General features: G+C 42.4%; 1 protein-coding gene across 2 annotated transcripts; it reads left to right on the plus strand.

The window, feature by feature from the left end:
* The first annotated feature begins 635 nt into the window (after positions 1 to 635).
* atp1b2b (ATPase Na+/K+ transporting subunit beta 2b) lies at positions 636 to 19,865 on the plus strand. Of its 2 annotated transcripts, XM_088321795.1 has the most exons (8): positions 636 to 953; positions 13,347 to 13,475; positions 13,551 to 13,658; positions 13,724 to 13,929; positions 14,098 to 14,157; positions 14,261 to 14,287; positions 15,657 to 15,752; positions 15,817 to 19,865. In XM_088321795.1, the coding sequence occupies exons 1-8, from the start codon at positions 863 to 865 to the stop codon at positions 15,982 to 15,984; spliced, it is 885 nt and encodes a 294-aa protein (XP_088177921.1). In that variant the 5' UTR covers positions 636 to 862; the 3' UTR covers positions 15,985 to 19,865. The 2 variants fall into 2 exon arrangements, with proteins under 2 accessions (XP_088177921.1, XP_088177922.1); XM_088321796.1 differs by lacking the exon at positions 14,261 to 14,287.
* Positions 19,866 to 21,844: the final 1,979 nt, after the last annotated feature.

Genomic DNA, 21,844 nt, shown 5'->3' on the forward strand with positions numbered 1-21,844 from the left:
AAGTCAAACAGAAAAGCTCAAGAAAAGAACAGTTTTTTGTGCTTTTGCCCCCCATTTTTTTATTCCCATTTCTCTATTTGACCTATTTTTCTTCTTCTTTCTTGTTCCCTCCTTTTTTTGCTTCTTAGAGAAAGGTTGGGTCAAAATGGGAAGAAAAGGGCTGCTTTTTAGTCTCATTGAAAGACTCCTAGTCTTCCTTGTACTGTACTCATTTTTGGTTGCACTACACATTGCAGTGACATCTAGTGGACAAATATAAACCTCTGTGGAAACCCCGTTTGGCACAATATCCTAGCTCCCAAGGCCCCCAACTCAAGAGAGTTTAAGACCCAGTATTAAGTTAATAAATCCATAAAAGTGAATTATATAATCATACATAAATATATCTACATATACATTTTTGAAGATGCGGATGCCTCGAGTGCGGCGTGCCATAATCTTTTCCCGCCATCCGACCAACCAGCGTCACCCCGGCAGCACCTCATTGGCTGCCTAGCCTGTCTTTTACCGGGACATCGTATCGGGGGTGGGACGGGGGCGGCCCGCGATTGGCCGAGGACCCTGGGAGGGCGGGGCCGAGAGGACGGAGGCTGCCAGCCGAGGGCGGGGGTGCGCTTTACCGCAGTATCGCTGGATTTCTGCAGCACTCATCAAAACTCTGCGGCATGAAGACAAGAGCCGGGGGGAGGGCACTCACTCGGACCGGGCAACCTCTTACTTCCCGTCTCCCCGTCTTCTCCGTCCTTAGATAAGCTCGGCTTTCATCACTCCGAGCGGGGGCTCCCTCATCCCTCCTGGGCTAATTGGATTGCCGCCGCATTAGGGCTCTTCTACCGCACTTCTCCCGATCTCGTCTGGGAAGATGGCAAAGGATCCGGAAAAGGACGGATGGAAGGAGTACATATGGAACCCCAGGACCAGGGAGTTCCTGGGCAGGACGGCCGGCAGCTGGGGTGAGTAGGGAACCGGCGGGCTGGCCGGCGATGCGGCAAACCTCACTCGGACGCTTCCCGTTCAGGGATCCCCTTACCCGCCGGGGTGGTCGGGGGCACCGCTTCCTGTGCTGTGTCTCGGGCCAGTACGGCCTGGTGGCACCCATACCTCTCCGGGCCGTGGTTAGGGGTGAAACAAATAGCTTCTACGGTTACCGGTAACAGGAGAGTCCTCCTGATCTGACTCAGATACAGCACCTTCATCAGCTGTTCGCTGTTGTTTTCTGGGGTAAAGCGGACCTCAGCAGTGACGGGCACTCAAGTCTAAACTGCTTTTTCTTCCCAAATTTGATCGCATACACATTGCGTCACTGCCGGCGTTGATATTTTCGCCGAAAATCAAATTTAGTGCCGATGACGTTAAATCCGCCGGCGTGGCGCTGGCGTTGTGCAATGCGACGAGCGAAAGGGTGGAGACGCACGCCGCACCCGCTAAATATTTTACAAGATATCAACGCGGTGGGTCCGAGGAACAGGTTTCGGGAGTGTTGCTCAGGGAAAACTTGGACATCATGAGTTGAAACCTTTCGAATCCAATCGCCTTTATTGTCATTGATATCAACGTTGTGGAACGCAATAAGAAAAGACACAGCACAGTGTCAAAATAAAACTAAGACTGTCAGGATAAATAGGCAAAAAAACCTACGTGTACTAGAGAAGTGAGATGGAATGGAAATCTATTCGAGCACTAGTGCAGAATTTCAAACTTTCCTATAGGTTCTCGCGGCTTCAATGGGGCAAACCGGCAAATGCTAATCTGAGTAAAGCCAAGAGCCAAATGCTATTTGTACCACGTCCACTTTGACCCAGCCCAGTATCAGGGATTTAGACCTAATCTAAGGACCTCTGGTCGGGATTCGCGTCCCGAAACAACGTCGTCTCGCGTTATACACGGTCCGCTAAGAATTCAAACGCTTTTCCAAAGACCGCATTCCGTCCAGTTCCTCGGATCCGTGCGGGGAATCGTCGTTCGTTGGAGTCTTTCGGCGTTGTTCCAGATAATCCAGATCAATGTGTCCCAGGTGCACAGAGGTCTGGAACACCCCCCCCCCCCTTTCAACCACCCTTTAAGCCGCACTCGCTTAAGACCGCCTATTAGAGCTATTCCTGGATTTAGCTACTACACGGAGCGTCACTAGCTTTTTACCTTTTAGCACGCTTCCAACCAGGCACAGGTTCCGTTCCGTGCTTCTCAGCATTTTCCTTTTTGCATACTCATCCATATCCTCGTGCCAAGTACTGAGTGCATGAAAGTTGGATCGTGCCACAATGAGTACTTGGAAGTCATAATAATCCCAAAGGTGAGAACCACCAGGAAAAGTACGTGTGTGTCTGTGTGCGGAGTCAAACTTTGGAACAATTTACCAGACGAGATCAAACAATGTCCAACTATTCACTTGTTCAAATTTAAATACAAAAAAACATAAAAATAAACTGCATTTATGCAGAGGTGGGCCATCTGGGCCTGTAAGGCCTTCTCTGAGGGCTTAAAAAAATATATGAATCATCTGATGGTTATTATATTCCAAATAGCCTGTTAGCTTTCTTTCATTGCCTTCTCCCCGGTTGCGCTGCTACCAAACGTGTGTTGCCCTCAGCCTCTGTCCGCTCGGCCCCACCCTCCACGGGTCCTCAGCCAATCGTGGGCCGCCCCCGTCCGACCCCCGATACGATGTCCGGGTGAAAGACAGGCTAGGCAGCCAATGAACCAATCACATTTCAGCTATTACTTGTTGCCAGGGTTAAAATTCTACCCGGATGCCTTCACAATCAGTTTTGCAGGCCCTGAGGCTCAACAGTGACGCTCTTGGTTAAGCCAATCAGATTCAGAGTCAGTTCCTTAGGAAACGTCACCGGTTTGACAAACTAGGATTGGTTAGGGGTCGGTAACAAAGGTATCACGACAAAAAGGGGAATACAAATACAGTATCCCCTCGTCCATTGCTTCTGTCAAACGTTTTTAGCCCTAAATCAAATCAAAACAGGCTTGACTATCCGCATTAGCTTCAACGGTGATAGAAAAGAACTTCTTGATGGAACCGAAAAGTACGGCTAGTCTGCACGATAGAGTAATTGAAATCGTCTTGATTAAAGAAAGGAGAATGGATTTTGTGCACGGATAAAATATTTTGGTGAATAAAATATGGCTTTATTCCTTGATAATAGAGCAATCGCAGCATCATCTCCAAACAGAAGAGCAGCTTCAGCGACAGACTGCTGTCACAGTCCTGTTCCTCGGACAGGTTGAGGAGATCGTTTCTTCCTCATGCCATGAGGCTCTTTAACTCCACCCGGGGGAGTAAGAGCCCACATGAAACCCCAACCCCACATTTGCATATGTGCCTTTTTTTATGACAGTGTGTATTTTCCGTAGCACTATTTAAATACTTTATATCAACACGTTATATTGGATATTTTTGAATTCTATATCTTTTATTATATTATTTTATTTTTCAACTCAAGGAAACTGCTGGAAGTGGGAATTTCCCTACCTATTATCCTTGCTTTTTATACGCCGTAGCTGTGTGCCATAAAATATGTATCGAGGGTTGGATTGATTCCGACGTTCTCCTGAAGGCTTACGTGAGAAATGCCCGGCCCCCTACTGCATTTATGAATGTGTCCATATGTTGGTATTCTGATGCTTTTATAAGCAAGTATTTGTGCACGTACACCAGGGGAGTCGGTTCCGCCGTAAAAGGTGATTCAATCGCAGGGTGCGAGACGATTCGTGCATGGCTGGGTTCAGTTCCACAGAGTCGGGCGACGATTCCGGTCCATATTGTAGAATTTTGTTGGCAATGTTATGAAATAGTTACTTTTTTGTAGTTATTTTACAGTATATTTGATTTTTGTCTGTATTAGAATTGGCATTTGAAGATGTAAGTATCTCTCCTGTCTGTTAATGCATTTATGCACAGGTATCTAAATGCAAGTGAGAAGATTCAGTTCGATCCCAGTCAAATAACAAATAGATTGTTGGGGTTTTATCAGATTTTTTAGAATAAAATAGAATAGAATAGAACTGGAAGGAACCGAACAGAACAGACCAGAACGGAATAGAACTGAAAGGAACAAAACAGAACAGAACTCAACAGAATAGAATAGAGTAGAATAACGTAGAACAGAACAAAACTGAAAGGAACAGAACAGAATAGAATAGAATAGAATAAAACACCTTTATTGTATTACACAATGAAATTTGTCAAATCGGTTTTCTGTATAAAATGCACGGATGCTCAAAAGCAGTGGTCTTAAACACGTAGCCAATTGCGGCCCCCGAGGAAGATCGTTTGAGGCCGTCTTCTTCATTTTCAAAGTTTAACATAAGCATAGCCCGCCTGAAGCACGGATTCATTTATTATTGATTCATTCTCATATTCATTATTCATGTTTTTTTATTTTTTTTTCATTTATACTCATGTAAGTCTACTGACATTTTGATTAGGTATTAATACGTATCTACATATTTTTTACGTACCTCTCCGTGTATTACGGCTACTGAATTATTATTTCCATGCGGAAGCATCCGGCGACAAGAATCTGTGAGTTAATGTTCCGAGGAAGTTTCTCTCCAAAAAGAAACACGCTTTGCCCGACAAAATAGAAATGTCATCCCATTGGCTGAAATTTTGATCATTCTCATTTTTTGGGGTGATTTCTTGGTATTTGATAACTTTTTTTTCTTGTGAAAAATACGGAAAAATTGCATTTAAATTTGTAAAAATCATCTTATCTTGCAAAGAAAGAAGCAAAAACAAGTGCTAAAAAGAAGATTCAATGTGACTAACCATTTTTTCTCCAAGTCTTGCGAGCTTTTTGGTTTTCATATAACCATCGCAGCGAGATGGCGGAAAATTGGTCGATCTGTGTAAAATAAATGCAAATCTCTACAAGAAAAAAAGTCACACTGTGCAGGTGGACCCAAACGCAGAAAAGCAGAGGGAGGTGCACTCAAAAAGAGGGATTAGTAACCTTACAAGTATTTAAATAAGCGCTGGTTTTCCCCTGTCAGCCCATTCTGATCCTTCTGTTTTGTCAAATGCTTGTCAAAGCTGCTGATCTGGAATTCATTGTAACCTTGTGTCTGATGATCAGTGAAAAAATATCAAAATGTCAATCAATGAATCAAAAGGAGGTACAAAGTAACAAGCAAACAAGTGGTCACAAAACAACAAAATGCAGATGAAAGACATGCATATGGCAACCAGGATGACAATGGCAATGGCCCGACGCAGCGTGCTGTCTGAGCAGTCAGTATAAGGTCTTGGGATGAATAGATAGAGTCTTAGGGGGGAAAGGGCACAGGTGTGTCCACCTTATCTGGGGGAAGGTGGCTTGCCAGATCCTGACAAAAATCCACGTTTTATGGCAGTACATGTATTTTTTTACATTTATAAATCAATATTAGTATTTTTATCATGAATGATGTTTTTATACCACTAAAACTTACTAAATACTACAAAATGTCCACTGAAATTGAGCAAAATGGTGTACACTCAGCTAAATGAGACAATTGGTCTTATTTGAAGTGTCTTTTTTCTCATTTGGAGTTCAAAAGCAAATTAAAATATCTTGAAAATGAGGAAAAAATGCCAATTCATATAAGCAGTGGTGAAGTATTTGAATGCAGAGTATCCAAAAGGGAAGCAAAGTGAAAAAGCTGCTGTTTTTTGAAGACGGACATGAAACGCACGGCATGTCAAAGACAAATGAGGTTTGTTTGATGCGCTCATTAAAGGAAGCATGGAACGGCGTTACTGCTGCTCATCTAATGTTCAAAAGCAGAGGATTCAAGGGGGCCGCGTTTTTTGCTTTCAACTGCCAGGTAATAAAGTCTCACCGGTCTTTCTCTGGTGAATATAGGACATCGTTTGAGGGGGAGACTCGAAACTCATTGTTTGGATCAGCAATCGCCAAATGTGGCCCAATAAATTATTCTAAGTGGCCTGCAGGGACCCAAAATGGCCGATTGCTCAACATAGAAGGGTCAAAAAAGAGTGTTTTGTTTAAAAACTACATTTCCCACAATGCCTGCTGACTACGATATCCCCAAAGTGCCAGTATTTCCATATCAATGCCATTGAGTGGAAATGTCTTACAGTGATACGTCTACATAGCAGATTAACAAGTTCCCTGATCTAGGATTGCTCATATCTCGGGCAAATTTTCCCCATACAAAATAACTGAGAAACAATGAATCTGTTTGAGGCCTCTCAAGTTAAAACTAAATAACTATAAAACACATTCAAATTGTAAAAAATACAGTAATTAGATAAATAAAGTGATACAATGACTTTAAAGCCCTGGTTTCTAGGGGTTATGTCTGGAAATTCACAATTTTTTTCATATGTCAGGCAAGATTTTTGCTCGAAAGACAACTCGTATCTCGAATTTCTCTTTGCTCGTATTTAGAGTCATCCCTGTATTAAATTGGTACTAGAATTGTTCATATCTCAGGCGAATTCTCCCAATACAAAAGAACTGAGAACCAATGAATCTGTTCGAGGCCCCTCAAGTTCAGACAAAACAGCTATAAAACTCATCTTCTTGATTACTAAAAACACATTGAAATCGTAAAAAACACAGTAATTAGATAAAAAGAAGAATAAAATGACTTTAACGCCCCGTTTTCTGGAGGTAATGTCTGGAAATTCCCAACACTCAGATTTTTGTTTTCATATGTCAGGCAACACTTTTGCTCGAAAGACAACTCGTATCATGAATTTCTCTTTGTTCGTATGTAGAGGCATCCCTGTACGTTATTGGTACGAATACTGGAATCTTTGTGATTTGAGGAATTAAGAAATTCGTAGTTACTTTACATAAAGGAGTAGTTACGTTTATTTTATATACCAATTTAGGGCTCCAACAAATGATTATTTTAATAATCGATGATTCTGTCAATTGTTCATGTATTTAATTTTTTTGGGGTATATTTATTTATTTAATTGATCTGTTTAAATTCAAATATTGACATTTTGAACATTTTAAACTAGTGCACGAAAAACTTGAAATATTCTGTAATAGAAAACAATAGAAAAATTCGAGCGTTTGTCAAATAGTCTAACAATGAACAAAAATACATACAAAAATATAGTATACACCTCCAAATATACAAGCAAAAAAAAGAAGCAGCATTGGAGGAGCATGTGAGTTATACTTGTATAAAGACAAAAAGGCCCATTTATTTGTGTTTTTATGCGCCCTCTGCCGGACCAAAGTGCTACTACAAGTTTCTTGTTGGATCTAAAGGAAATTCGAAGCTCTCTCTTAATTGTATGATTTAAAGTGCTGAGTGCGACACAACACATGGCTTTTAATCATCATTTTTATCGGTTGGTTGTTGCAGCCCTATGCCAATCACATTTTGTTATATTTGTGAGTGACGCGAGGCCCTTTAAAGGACAGTCATTATGCTTATAGATAGATAGATAGATACTTTCTTCATCCCCTTTGGGAAATTGCCACTTCCAGCAGTATCCTTGTGTTGAAAAATAAAATCATAAAATAAAAGATACAGAATACAAAAATACCCAATATAATGTGTTGATATAGAGTATTTAAATAGTGCTAGGGAAAATACACACCGTTATAAAACTAGGGTAATATGCAAATGTAGGGGTGGGGTTTCATGTGGGCTTTTCCTCCCCCGGGTGGAGTTAAAGAGCCTCATGGCATGATGAAGAAATGATCTCCTCAGTCTGTCCGTGGAACAAAACTGTGACAGCAGTCTGTGGCTGAAGCTTATGTGACCCCCGGTGAAAATGAGTCTGACACCCCTCCTTTCACTGAAAGCGAATCCTTCGGAAACTTAAACGCCATCTTGGCATTTGCCGTGCCCTAATCATCCGTCATTTATATTTCAGGAGTCGGCCCGCGCCTCCCTCCGCCGCATCCGATATCGACCCCGACGCGAATAATTCATCGGGGCCCCGTACCGACAGACTCTCTTAACGAGAGAGTAAGGTGGCGGGGGGGCCACGGGGGTCGCGGCCCTCGGCGGCTCCCCCTGGAAGGGCCCCAGCTGTTGGTGGAGAAAACGAGGCCGCCTGATAGAAAACGCTATTTTTAAGACGGGAAGGTGACGCACAGATGCTTCAAAGGAGGAAAGGAGGATGGATGCCCGCAAGGCGTCTTTACCGTAACACCGCATTGCTAAGTTGCCAAGCGTCAATCCGATTGGCGGAAAAAAGGACGCATTTTACCTTCTTTTCAACGATATCATCATAAACAAAGTGATTTCCTTCGTCAGGGAGTCGATTGTTTTGCTTCTTTCGAGTATTTTTTGGGGGGGTATAAAATATTGCTTCAGATGAAACTATCCAGATATGGTTTCTTATTTTTTTAGGAAATATATATAGATAATAGGAAATATAAGTAACGCAGCAATATTTAGTTCAAAAAATCATGCATTGTGATTTCTGCATTTTTCTTTTTACTTTATCTCTCTCACAGTGAACATGCACCTACGATGGTGTCACGAACCGGAACAGGATCGGGACCCAAAGGCGTGACATTTCTCACACTAGCCTTTTATGTTACGGGAAATGGAGAGTCATGCGCGTTAGGCAGCAGTCAGTCGTGGAATGATAAGAAGCCACGAGATCGATACCAAAATAGCAGGGTGTTCAAATACTTCTTTTCTTCACTGTATGTAAAAGCCAGGCATTCTACTTGAAAGAGGTTGTTGGGGCAATGCAAACGTGCTAGGCAGCCACAAGGGAGTGCCAAAGAGCAGTATGACAGCATGCAATACACGAAAGCAGATGTTTATCGAATTTGTTAGTATTTATTGCGGGTGTCCTGACACCAAACCTAGCTTAAGACACTTCCACATGCCTAAAATACTACCGTGTAAAATTTCACGAAAATCGGTTTGGCTGTTTTGGAGCCTATAATCCACATACTAACACCCACCCGCACATAGACAATAGTCTATATAAGTTAAGACCTAATTGAGATTTTTTTTTTTTTAAAATCACTTACATTTTTATTTTAAGAAGTTTTTTCTTTGTTTATTCAATAAAATCACGCAAAATCATCCGTAGAAATAAGAAAAAAATCTTCCTTTACTGAAGTAGGACATTTTTGCTTATTTGAAGAAGTATTTTCTTCCTATATTGTCATGAACTAGAACTGGATCAGGACCCAAACGCGTGACATTCTCACACAAGCCTTTTATTTTACGGGAAATGGGGAGTCATGCACGTTAAGCAGCGGTCTGGCGAGGAATGATAGGAAGCCACAGGCCGATGAAATCGATTCCAATTGCCCGAGATGATATTGGACTGATAGACTCAATACCGGACAGGACGGGACAGACAGCATAGATAACAAATCAGGATATCGAAATAAAACAGGACAAACTAGACGGGAACAAAAACGGGAGAGAATAATAAACGGGACAGGACAAAAATAGACGGAAATGAAACCGGAAACCGATATTAAACAGTAACAATAGCGTACAAGAAATACCAACAGGGACACGACCGAGTCGAAACCCACGTCTTGCGGGGCAGAAGTTCGTTGAAGGACTGACAGAGGAAAAATGAGAGCACTGAGCTTAAATAGACGGAAAGCCATTCTGTCCATGAGCCGCAGTTGGCACCACACGGGCGGGGCCAATTGGGCGCCGGGGCAACCGTGACATAGATATGAAGAAAATTGAGCAGAACTACCTGCAAAATACGAGTGACAGAGTACAAATGTTCTTCTTAAAATAAGCTAAAATATATATTTTATTTGAAAAATGGATTTTTTTTCTATAGAAATATATATTTATTTTTATTTTTGAGCCTGCTGCTATTTGATGTCTGTATTGTGCCTTATGTATCGCATGAGGAGAAGAGGAAGCCATTTTATCTGTGCCGATGTTGTGCATACGGCATACTTGCCTTTAAAGTCAATTTACAAAAGAATTATAGATAATATGCGCAATTCTTGATGTTTTCCTGCGTAGAAAGACTCCAATAAAGCCAAGGAGTCATTCATTCCGTACTTATTGTGGTCAATTCCATTTCATTGAAAGAAGAAATGATCGTGGCAGAAAATTATTATTATTGCCACGCTGACAGTGTTGAATTAATGAGAAGAGCCCCTGCGTATTCCCCATTCGCTCACCCATCCTCCGTAACAGCAGCGCTCCCTCCTCTGCAGTGTAATGAAATTGCTTCTATCCCCGTTTTATTAACGGCAAACGTTTGATCCGATTTTTGCCAAATAGAGGGATTCGTCATATGAATGGACGGAGAAACAGATGGCTGGGATGAGGGCAAAACTCACGGGAGCGGATAAGAAATTGTTTAACGGGGAGGAAAATCAGTTCTGCGTCGTGATTCGCTGTCATGATTACTGATGTGACTCAGCTGTGCCCGCTCAGGCACCAACAGGGTTCTGATTGGCTCCCTGTCACTATTTGAACCCAGTCCTGTCAATCCCCTGTTGTCAGTCCGTCTGCGAATCTCCGTGTATACAAGGCAAGCCTTTTTCGACCCTGACCCCCGCCTGTCCCGTTTTTGCTCCCGTTTGTCTCCGGCTACAACCGGTTTTGATCTCCCGTCCCAGCTTACGACCCCTTTTTGTTCCCGACGACGTCTACTCTCCCGTTCTGGCTTATGACTCGTTTCCGACCCCGACCGCGTCTCGCTCTCCCAGTCCCGGGTACCGACCAGTTTTCTGCCCGTGGCACCGCCATCGCTGTTACAGAATAGAATAGAAGAATAGAATAGAATATACCTTTATTGTCATTGTTACAAAATGGGTTAACATATTGTGACAACGAAATTGGGCACGACACTCCAGTTTTACACATTCACAGTGAGGTATGAGCCAGAAGATAAAGGAACAGAGAAGATAAGGTCATAAAACAAGGGGGATAAGGCTATAGTTATAATTGACATGGTATTTACACAAGAAATGTCAGGCTTGTGGGATGCTGCATACAGTTGTTATCGTGATACCGTTGGTATCGTAAGGGTTGTGCAATATTGCATTTGGTGCAAAACAAAAGATCCACTTCCGTGTTCGAATCACAATCCGAGGGCGAGAGCGACTTGCTTCCCGCGTCCAGCGCAGCCCTGCCTCTTTCTTTCAATAAAACTTGCGGTAACCGTCACACAAGTGGGTCCTGTTTTCGTTCTAGTCCTGACACTCGTGTCGTAATCATACGAGTCAAGTACAAAAAATCTTTCAAAGGACTGCTAATGCGACACTTTACAACACCCCTTGATCTGTAAACTGCATGCAGGCAAGGAAAAAGTCAAAAACATGAGCATGAAAAAAAATAAGAAACCTCAAGTAGTGACCACACAAGAAGTCATCCCCATTCCAGCACGACCATATCAATACACAAAATGTGGACAACGTTAACAATAAACAAAAGTAATAAGTACATTTGTTCAAGAAGTCCAAGACAGCAACGTCACAGCCTCCCATTTTAGCTAGCTGTTTAATGCTTCAGGTCCAGGTTCTGTTCCACTGAATCATCCAGGTCTGTCCTTCCCCTCCACTCTGCCACCAACCAGGTGGCTGGAAAGGACAGGAAAAGAAAACCATGAAGTTGGCATCAATCATAAGCTATAGCATATGATTCTAGATTTGAACACTTCCACTGAGGTTGCAGATGGAATCTCAGAGGGCAGAGCGTTCCGCAGCAGCGGGGCCCCGATGGAGAAAGCTCTCGAACATGCAGATTTCTTCTTGACTCTTGGAGTTACAAGTACGCTAGCATATTCTAAGCAGGATAACCGAGGAGGAACGTAGGGGGATATCAAATCAGAAGGATAAAACGGAGTAGGTCCATGTCTACTTTTGTATGTTAGTAACAGAACCTTGAAGTCACATCTTAAACGGACAGGGAGCCAGTGCAAGTCAGCTAAAATCGGGATGATATCATCAGACTTTCTTGTCCATGTCAAAAGTCTCCCTTCTGCCTTTTGAACCAAATGCAAACTTTTGATGCTAGACATCGTGAGATCAGAGAGCAATACAATCGACCCATGAATTGTAATCCCGGCATCTGATTTCGACGTTATCGGGAAGATTTTCACATATCGCTCAAACAACAGATTAGGATCAGATAGGACACCTGGATTTTTGACCAAGTAACTCTTGGTGATATGACATTTGTCAATGTTTGAGAACAGGTCACTACAATAAGCTGGACCAACAGTCAACATCTCATTTTTTCCCAAGTTACAAACTTGGCATACTGTACATGACAGTTAGGGTGATATTATCTCAACTGTAACCAAGATAGGAGGCTAGTGTTTCTCTTGTGTATAAGGTAGATTTGTGTGGGGTTTAAAAAAGACCACTGACGTGTGGGAGAGCTATTTGGGCTAATGATAGAAAATGCACCAGGCAAAGACCAGTTGCAACCGGGGAGATGAGTTCTTTGTATACTCTCTCACTCAATCTCAGTCACCCCCCCGTCTGCCTCTGTGTTTTATTGAGATCACAAGACATGGAAAAGTACTGGTATGTTGAGACAAAAGACCAAAGACCAAAGACCAAAGATCACCCCCCTGGTAAAGTAGCAACACATTTAAACAAAGACAGGAATACTAAGAGACGACATCAAACTGATTGGAAATACACACTTTGAGCAAATACGTTTAAACCTACTTTACAATTTGTGATATATTTTGTATTAGTGACATAGCTGCTTGGGAGCGCATACGTGGAACTGGGCCAGAAGCCATTGGACTGGTCACAAGTAACCTGGGGAACGTTAACCATCTTTGTTTTCGAGGCATAACAGTGTCCTGGATTCGACCAAATGATGATTATTGATAAAATTTAGTTCCGTCCAACAAGAAAAGAGTTGGTTCTTTGTACCCTGCCATCAGGTTCAGTTTCCATCCTGAGGAAACTGGGCCAGCTCCTATCAATCCTTTATCATACACTCGTGTACCTTCCATTCTGAAAACCAAAAGTGGAAAAGTACGAGTACGAGTTACAAAACTTGTCACAGTTCGGCTTCAGCCACGCCTGCATTGAATCCTATCTCATTGGTCATAGTGTATTGTCAATGTTAAGCTAGTGCTTAGATGGCGTCTGCATGCAGTATCTATCAAAACGCATAGCAAGAACTCTTTGGATTAGCTAACAAGATTGACTCGTGGACGAAGGTAGCATAAGTGAGCAAAGGTAAATTGGAGGGCGCCAACTGGAGGGAACTCGGACGATGGGCGAAGGGCCGCAAAGTTCTTCTCCTTTTTGTAACTGCATCACACTGATAAAGGCGAAACAGGGTCCCCCTTTACCCCTTTCTGACACTTCATGAAAACGGACACATTGCGTTATAGAATCTACTGTGCGCACCTGACTGTGTCCCTTCCTTGTTTGCAGGTCTCATCCTTCTCTTTTATTTGGTTTTCTACATCTTCCTGGCCGGACTGTTTACACTTACCATGTACGTCATGCTGCAGACTTTGGATGACCACAAGCCGACCTGGCAAGACAGGCTCACCACGCCAGGTGCGGCACGGTAGCTAGGAGCCACCCAAGCAGGTACCTGTCTAAGGTTCTCCTATGGCTTTTGTTTCTCTTCAGGGATGGTCATGAGACCCACATCCGACGAGACCTTTGAGATCGTCTATAACATCCAAAAAACTGAGAGCTGGGACTCATATGCTCAAGCCCTGGACAAGTTCCTGGAACGTAAGTCTGAGAACATTGTCAACGAGGAAACCATTTTGAAGGTCTATACCGACTTTCCTCCATAGCCTACAACAGCAGCGTCCAGGACCAGAAGAATGACGAATGCACGCCGGACCAGTACTTCTTGCAGGAAGACAGCGGCGACGTGAAGAACAACCCCAAGCGCTCGTGTCAATTTAAACGCAACCTTCTGAAGGACTGCTCGGGAATCAATGACCGTTACTATGGATACCAGGACGGCAAGCCGTGCATCATTATCAAGATGAATCGGGTATGAAAGAGGAGCGCGAGGGAAGGGATGTTGTTGCTAGGAAACGTGGAGTGCCTGCGAGAGTGGAACGGGTCGGGAGCGAGGGGAAGAAAATTCCCGCTTTAAAAATAGCGGCCACGGCGCTCTCCATGTTATTTTAAAACCGGGCTTGTGTTTGCTTCCCTCCAGGTCATCGGGATGTTGCCAGGAAAGGACGGACAAGCTCCTTTCATCACCTGTGGAGCAAAGGTAACCCGGAAAAGCTTAAAATAGACCACGATTTCCGGCTCGCAGCTTTTACACTGCTTCAGCTTCATGCGTTGCTTTTTCCCATGAACGTGCAAACTGCCAGAGGTACAAAGTTGGCAAAAACGAATGGGTAAGAATGCTTCGTAGTCTTAGGCTTCATGTCCACGCAGGAGTAGAATGTAGATACCAAACGTTTAGAAGTAATCCAGTAGATGTCCCTTTATATAGCTGCAGTGCAATAAAAACAGAAACATGTTGTGTGTCACTGTTTGAGAGGGAGCATTCGGTGCCCCGGGTACAATTCATAATCGTGAAAATAGGGCGTCCTGATTCAGAGGAGAGACCGCTCCCAACACTACCACCACCATTTCGAAGCAAAGTGTGGGAGCCCCGAGATTGGCTTTTGGATTTCTGGAGACAAAGTCGCTGAGATAGTTGGAACTATCCGTGGTGGCAAAGCCCCGGATGAGGTCAGCCAAGAGGTTCAAGCGAGTCTCCATGTTTTGAGGTTGTCTCGGTTGACACGTTTGAAAAATGTCACCAGAAGGGCGTTTCTGGATCGGCAGACTGGGTTGCGGGGAAGATAGGGATGTCACTACTCAACCTCCCTGGTAAGATCCATTCAGAGGTGCTAGAGTCCATTTTTTTGGCTCAAGAGGAGCAGTAAATTGCTCCAGTTAACAGGTGATCTATTTACATTAAGATTGATTCTGACCCTGTTCTTCTCAGGGTGCTAGTTGGGAGTTCTTGAAGAGTATGATTACAACTCTTCACAAATTTTGTCCAGCCTTGCCGGCGAAAGAGAATATGTTTCCACAAAGGTTTGGGCCACCAAGATAGTCCTTTTTTGCTAAGTCTTTTCCACCACCACCTGAACGACCGGGATCTTAATCCCTTGCAAGTAGGAAACACAAAGGAAAGTTAAGCATGCAAACAAGACAAATCAATACCTTGCTTCGGTAGCGATAACCCCGAAGAAAATGTCCGTTTTTAACAGTATGACTGAATCGTCTTAATAGGGGTAAAACACAAACAACGGTTCATGAATCCATTTTTTGCAGTGCATTTCCCTACTGGGGTCAGAGGGTGCCGGAGCCCATCTCAGTTTGGGCAGCGGGTACAGGAAACCCTGGACTTGGTGCCAGCCAATTGCAGGGCACACAGAAACAGACAAGCCGTCACACGCATATTCACACCAAACTCCGCACACGGAGGCCAGTCGCTGGTTTTGAACATGGCTGCTCCAAATTTGTGTAAATATAGTCTGTAATCCTGTACTTAGCATGGAAATTGTATACCCTTGTTGTATTTTCAATAGTGTCCTGTGATTAGCTTGTCTCTCAGAGTTCCTTTTTGCCGTCACCGTGTCGCGTTAGTCTTTAACTGATCTTAAACGAGACAGTGGGCGTCTCAAGTCATGAGATTTAAAGGGAAAAGAGGAGATTTAAAGAAGTTCACCTTTTTGGAGCCTAACACGTGAAATTGTTCTGCCCCCACAGCGAGAAGACACTGACAAAATCGGAGAATTGATGTACTTTCCTTCCAATGGCACCTTCAACCTTATGTACTACCCTTACTATGGCAAGAAAGCTCAGGTGAGATCTCGATTTGGTTCTCTGTATAAATAGTTTCCAGTGTCCAACTGGTTTGTTTTTTCAGGTGAACTACTCCCAACCTCTGGTGGCCGTCAAGTTCTTGAACATCACCGTCAACGAGGACGTCAACATCGAGTGCAAGATAAACGCCAACAACGTTCCCAAAGGGAGCGAAAGAGACAAGTTTGCCGGACGAGTTTCTTTCAAGCTGAGGATCAACACCCTTAACTAGGTTCCGAAGCCTTTTTTTTCCCCCGTCGCCTCTGAAAAACCTCCAGCCCCGTGACAGAAAGCCATTAGAGCTTTGCCATCCTTTCGCCACTTCTGTTTACAACCCTTCCCAAAGTAACACGGACGACGTTTGCGCGATAAGGGCGGTAACGCTGTAATCGTATTTTCTGTCTTTCATCTCGGGGACAAATTTCTTTCTGTAAATGAATTGGAGGCGTCGTCTATTTATACTGCATGACAAGCGAAACGGCGATGCGAAGAGCGAGGAGCGGTCGCTACCATCTCGCTGCCTCGACCTAGAATATCTCTCGACGTCTTAAAACATTCAATTCGGGATATTATCGTAACCTCGGAGCTGTACTAGGGATGGGCATTCTGACCGAATCCATCAATAAATCGATTCTCATTATTCTATAACAATTGCTAAAGTCTGCTAGGACTCTATAGCGCCCCTTGTGGTCAAAGCCAGGCATAAATCCAGATGCCCATCCCTAAACCTAACTCGTTGCACTCAAAATAATGCAAGTCTGTATCAATATTTATCTCTTCATGGGTGAATGCTGAGACGAAGCCATTTTGCATGTACGTATCGTCCTCCGTGTGCTCTGTGGGTACGAATCCTCGATGTCCCCACTTTTCGCTCAGCGTGGAAAAAAAAACCTGACCACCAGGAGGGACCCACCTCTAAAACCACGGGAATCTCACGCAAGTGTGCGACGGAGTAAATCAAATAAGAGTTGAAAACCTTTAATTGTGTGTTTGTGGCTAGAGCGTGTGTCGAGTACAAGGAGACATTTCACAAAACGGGTCGGGATGTTGCATGCTACGTGCAATCGTCGTGAAAGGCGTCATTTTAGTCCGGCTGATTAAACCCGCATCCAAAATCTCATCGGAAATCCCTTTGTGTTCGATAAGGTCTTCCTTCCATGATTTCATGCTGGATAGAATCACTTGACGTAGTATTACCAAACAGCAGTTCCGTTGAGGTTTTTATTACAGAATATTCTGGGCACGATTCAACTTCAGAACAATGGCTGTCGGAAAGTGCAAAGTTTGAACGGTTGACAAGTTCTTTCCCACCAGAAGGGCGGTCCGTGGGTAAAAACAATACCTGAGGTAATAGCTGTAGTGGAGAATCCTTTAAGTAAGAATCTTTGTCACGACAAGTACTGATATAATTTATACGGTATTTTCTTTTCAAACGAGAGAGGAATAGCTTTTTCCTTCCTCCGATTGTTCATTTCTATCCAGGTTAAAAGATGACAGGTCGTTCAAAATATGAGCTGGAAAACAGCAGTTCCGTTGAGGTTTTTATTACAGAATATTCTGGACATGATTGAGCAATGGCTGCAGAAAAGTGCTTCCTTGGGGAAAAACGGTACCTGAGGTAATAGCTGTAGTGGAGAATCCTCAAATAAGAATCTTTGTCCAAACCGGTCACAACAAGTACTGATATAATTCGTTCTGGCTACAAAATAAAATTGAAATACCTGAATAACAATGACTGAATGAATGAATACATTAAGAAGACACATAAATATGACTAAATAAATGATCAATTAAAGAATAATAAATGATTAAAACAATAGCAAGGTTTTAAACAACGAAATCATACAATCATGACAATATATATATGCAGTTTCACGTCACAATATTCCCACAAATTCCTCCTTAGCTAATTAACCCATCTCTAAATACACGACTTCAGCATTATGAGGCCAAGACTACCATCTAGTGGTAAGGATTGATATTACAATTTAAAAGGTCAATGCACATTTACAGTAACGTTTTGAATTAAAATATATTTGAATGTTTTGCCTGTATTTTAAACTATTATTCAAAACAATATTTTAAAATTAACCCCAAAATTATTTAAGTTTTCAATGTTCATTTTATACCTCATGTCCATGTTACTTCACTAGTATTTCCCCTTTTTTTTTACCAATTTAAAACAATATGTAGAATTCAATCTCTACAATTATCTTTGATTTCTATGCATATAAAAATTTAAAATAATTAGTTTAGAATTATTTGGGAGGGGGCTAAATCACAAACGTCATTATTTGTTTACGAAAGTCAATCAAGGTGGAAATTGTTAGTTCGAGGGTCAACAACCAGTGGCTCTGGAGCCATAGTGGCTCCCTGGTGCTTTTTCAAAAATGTTTAATACTGGAAAAATAGATTGTTTCTGTAGGAGGGCAAACATGATACAAACATTCTTAACCTTTTTTCAATAAATATAGATCCATACGGAGAGGGATGGGCGCCAGAAGGCTGTACTTACCCGAGACACACCACAGAAAAACAAACCTTTTTTTAATCCACTATAGATTGCTAAATGGTTTAAATGAATCATCTCCCTTCTATGATCCAACCAATTCAAACTCAGTCAATGCAAACGACGCATCTGGCTCGATATAATCTGGAAATTGGAATTTTCACGGTCACCGCGGCAACACTTTATTTCTCTCTAATCTCTTAATCTGGTGGGCTAATCCACAGCGCCTGCACACTGAACTTCTTTGCCCTACTTGGTTGCTCCTCCTCCTTCTCGTTTACCTTCAAAGTAGTTTGTATTCGATACGCATACTCAATCGTCATTTTCCTTTAAAATACTTAACACTAAATCGAGTTTTGTTTTTCTTTAGCCATCTGCATGCGAAGACGAGTTCTTCAACCAAAGATCCTCATTCCCTATTTATTTTTGAGAGAAAAACAGTTGATATATCGTAGTTAGTGCAGAAAGCAGCTGTGTGGAAAAAAGAGAGATAAAAAAAAAACTTATGTAATAGGAATACGCACAAAGGTGTTTTACAAAGACATAACAGTGCCTCCTGGTGGACAGAGTGTGTTGTTGCCAGTGCCCGGGTTATTCTCTCCTTTGTTTTTCCGTTTGTATCATTTGGAAATGTCCTTATGTAACGGGTGTAAGATGAACTTTTGTTTTCTTGAAATTCCCGCTGAAATACGTTTGTCCTGCAATGAGCGACACAACATACACACACCGTGTGGTTAGCACCTCCGCTAGTTTTCAACGTCTATGAAGGCAAAACGAACATAAATGGCGACAGAAACAAAACGAAAAGAAATCCAAACAGCTTGACGACGTCGATTATATTACCGAGTATGTTGCAAGAGTTGTCAGTCGTGGTTTTAATGTTGTTAATAAACTTTTTGCGGAGCAGCAAAAAGTCCTGGCTTACCGTTAGCAGCGCGCTGGAGACTGTTAACAATATCCGCCTTCCGGTCATCAAATCAGAGGCTAAACTAAAGCTTACCCCGTACCAGCAGGTGGCGCTGTTGGACTCGTCATTGCAGGATACTTCTACACAAACTGCGCAAACATATTTCAGCAGCAATTTCAACAAAAGAAAAGTCAGTATTCCACCCGGTGCACTTAGAAAGAAAGCAATATATTCAATGGAAACGAGATCAAACGAGGCATCGACCGAGAACGTAGTATTTTGTGACTGACTATTTTTTATCGCAGTTCGGTTGTCCATTTTAGAGAATGTATTTGCTCGGTTGTGTTGTGTTGGAAACACTTGATTCGATGGATGTAACAATTCGGTCTCCGGGGCTTTTATTCATTTGGTATTTTAAGATTTGGAATAAACAAGAAGGAAGGTTTTCCTGGACAAAAAAGACAGGTACAATATCGATTTAAGTAGAGAAGAATTTCATTTTTTGGTCTATTTTTTTGAATATTCGATCCTCCCTCCTCCTCCCATTCATGGAAAATCCCACCCAGGAATATAGAGAATTTGCTCAATTAATTTCTATCCTGGATTTGTATTTATTTTTTGCTCTGACCGGATGTATATTTTTGCTCATGTTTACTGCGAAACAAGATAGAGAAATAATAAATGTCATTTAAAGGAACTTCATCTCGAAATGCGTGACTTCTGTCCCTTTTTCAACGGAGCTCCGAGCGCCGACCGGCATAATCTGAAATAATCCCATTGGCCAGAATCCTCCAAGGTCAAAATAGCTTTATTCTGTTAAGAAGTTCACAAGCAAAATGCAAAATGGCCAATAGAAGATTGGATTCGGCTGCTCGGAGTGGTCGGTGGTCGAGAGCTGCCGCAGTACCCAAAAAGGCCGCCAGAGGGTAGATTTTTATCGATTTCGTTGGTTGGGTAAAGACACTCGCGGACGCCTAAAGTACAACGGTGTGAATTTTCAGAAAAATCGGTTCAGCCGTTTCAGCGTTTGTAAGTCACATACAAACACACACACAAACGGGGATTTCCAAAGTAGTTTGAATAGATTTAGATAGATTAGATTAACAATGGTTACGCGGTTGTAAATGAGATAAGGTAGGGACGCACCTCAAAGTGCAGTTCAAAGGTTGGAGTTAAAAAAAAAAAAGGAAAGAAATCCCCCGATTACAGTGATTGAAAAAAAAAAAAAAACTCTGAAATGTGCATTATTTGTGTTAAAGGCCTAAGAACGAGCTAACGGCTAACAGGCCTCCTCAGACCTCTGATCACCTTGGTCTACAGAGTCAGCGTCTTCTTAGAATAGCCAAGCAAGACGGATTACCTGGCATTAAAGGTATTTGTGTGCCATTTTAAAATAGTCCCGTCCTTGAAAGTTGAAATACTGCATCTCAATGCGCCTTGACTGTTTTTTGCCTTAGACAAATGAAGCACGATCAGTGATATTACAATTCAAATACTCAAGATATAATTATTTGGATTATGAGGACAGAAAAAGTAATTACCTGAAACATTTTAAAGTCTCGTGAATATAATAAAAATCAGATAAAATACATCTGCTATTTGCTTGGAATTTATTTTTTTCAGAGCTGTTCGGGACACACAACCCATTTGGGGAAGAATGTAAAGGGGGGGTTCTGTCACAGTTGCCATGGCGCCCAATTGGCCTCGCCCGTGTGGCGCCAGCTGCAGCTTGTTGACAGATTGGCTCCCTGTCATTATTTAAACTCTGTCCTGTCAGTCCCCCCTTTGCGAATCTCTGGTTTGGCGTTTGGACTTTATTCAAGACAAGGCCTTTCTTACTTTCACCATTTTCATGCTACGCTAACAGAAAACTGCAAGGGCAAACATGAAATCCCTCTCCATTCCTCCTCCTCCTTTCCAGTCCCCTAATGTGTTGTGAGTCAGCAAAACACCTGTTATAAAAGCGAAAGAAAAGCAGAGAGGCATGGTGGAAGAAAAATGGATCAAGGCTCTTTGAACTCAACTTTTAAAGGAGACCTCAAACAATTGACCCCGCTCCTCAATAAAATGTAAGATTACAAAAATGAGACAACAGGATTATAGTTTTTTCTTTTTTGTTTAGATTAAAATGTTCTTATTCTGCTTGTCCATTAAAAGAATAAGAAAATTGTGAATAAAATGCCAACAGAGCCAGATTGTTTTCAGTTCGGTATCATTTTAATCAACAAAAGAGATCTTTGAACACACATCAGTTCAAAATGGACAAACAGGCACCTTTAAGCTTCTTTTTAAGACATTATTTCAGCTCTCATGGAATACTGACACGAAAATACCACACAGTAACGTCATAGCACCACATGTTTTTCCAGCAAAGGGAATATTTCTTAATCACAGGGGATAGGTCCAGTTCATTGAACAAATTCGAGGTAGTACACTCAATTTTAGATACAAGCGGTTGAATAAACTGAAACTGTCATGATTACCGATACGCATCACCTGTGCCTGCTCCTTTGGCGCCAATCCCTGCGGGTTCTGATTGGCTCCCTGGCCCTATATTCAAACCCAGTCCCGACAGTCCCCTGTTGTCAGTCCGTCTGCGAACCTCTGTTTATACAAGGCAAGCCTTTTTCGACCCTGACTCCGGCCTGTCCCGTTTTGCTCCGGCTACGACCTGTT

Source organism: Urocampus carinirostris, chromosome 17 (genome assembly GCF_059441175.1).
Source record: "Urocampus carinirostris isolate Australia breed hairy pipefish chromosome 17, RoL_Ucar_1.0, whole genome shotgun sequence".
NCBI lineage: Eukaryota > Metazoa > Chordata > Actinopteri > Syngnathiformes > Syngnathidae > Urocampus > Urocampus carinirostris.

Coding starts and splice junctions, on each gene's coding strand:
- atp1b2b (XM_088321795.1), top strand. CDS start 863: ATGGCAAAGGATCCGGAAAAGGACGGATGGAAGGAGTACATATGGAAC. Junction 13,476..13,550: donor AGACAGGCTCACCACGCCAG/GTGCGGCACGGT, acceptor GTTTCTCTTCAG/GGATGGTCATGAGACCCACA. Junction 15,753..15,816: donor ACTATGGCAAGAAAGCTCAG/GTGAGATCTCGA, acceptor TTGTTTTTTCAG/GTGAACTACTCCCAACCTCT.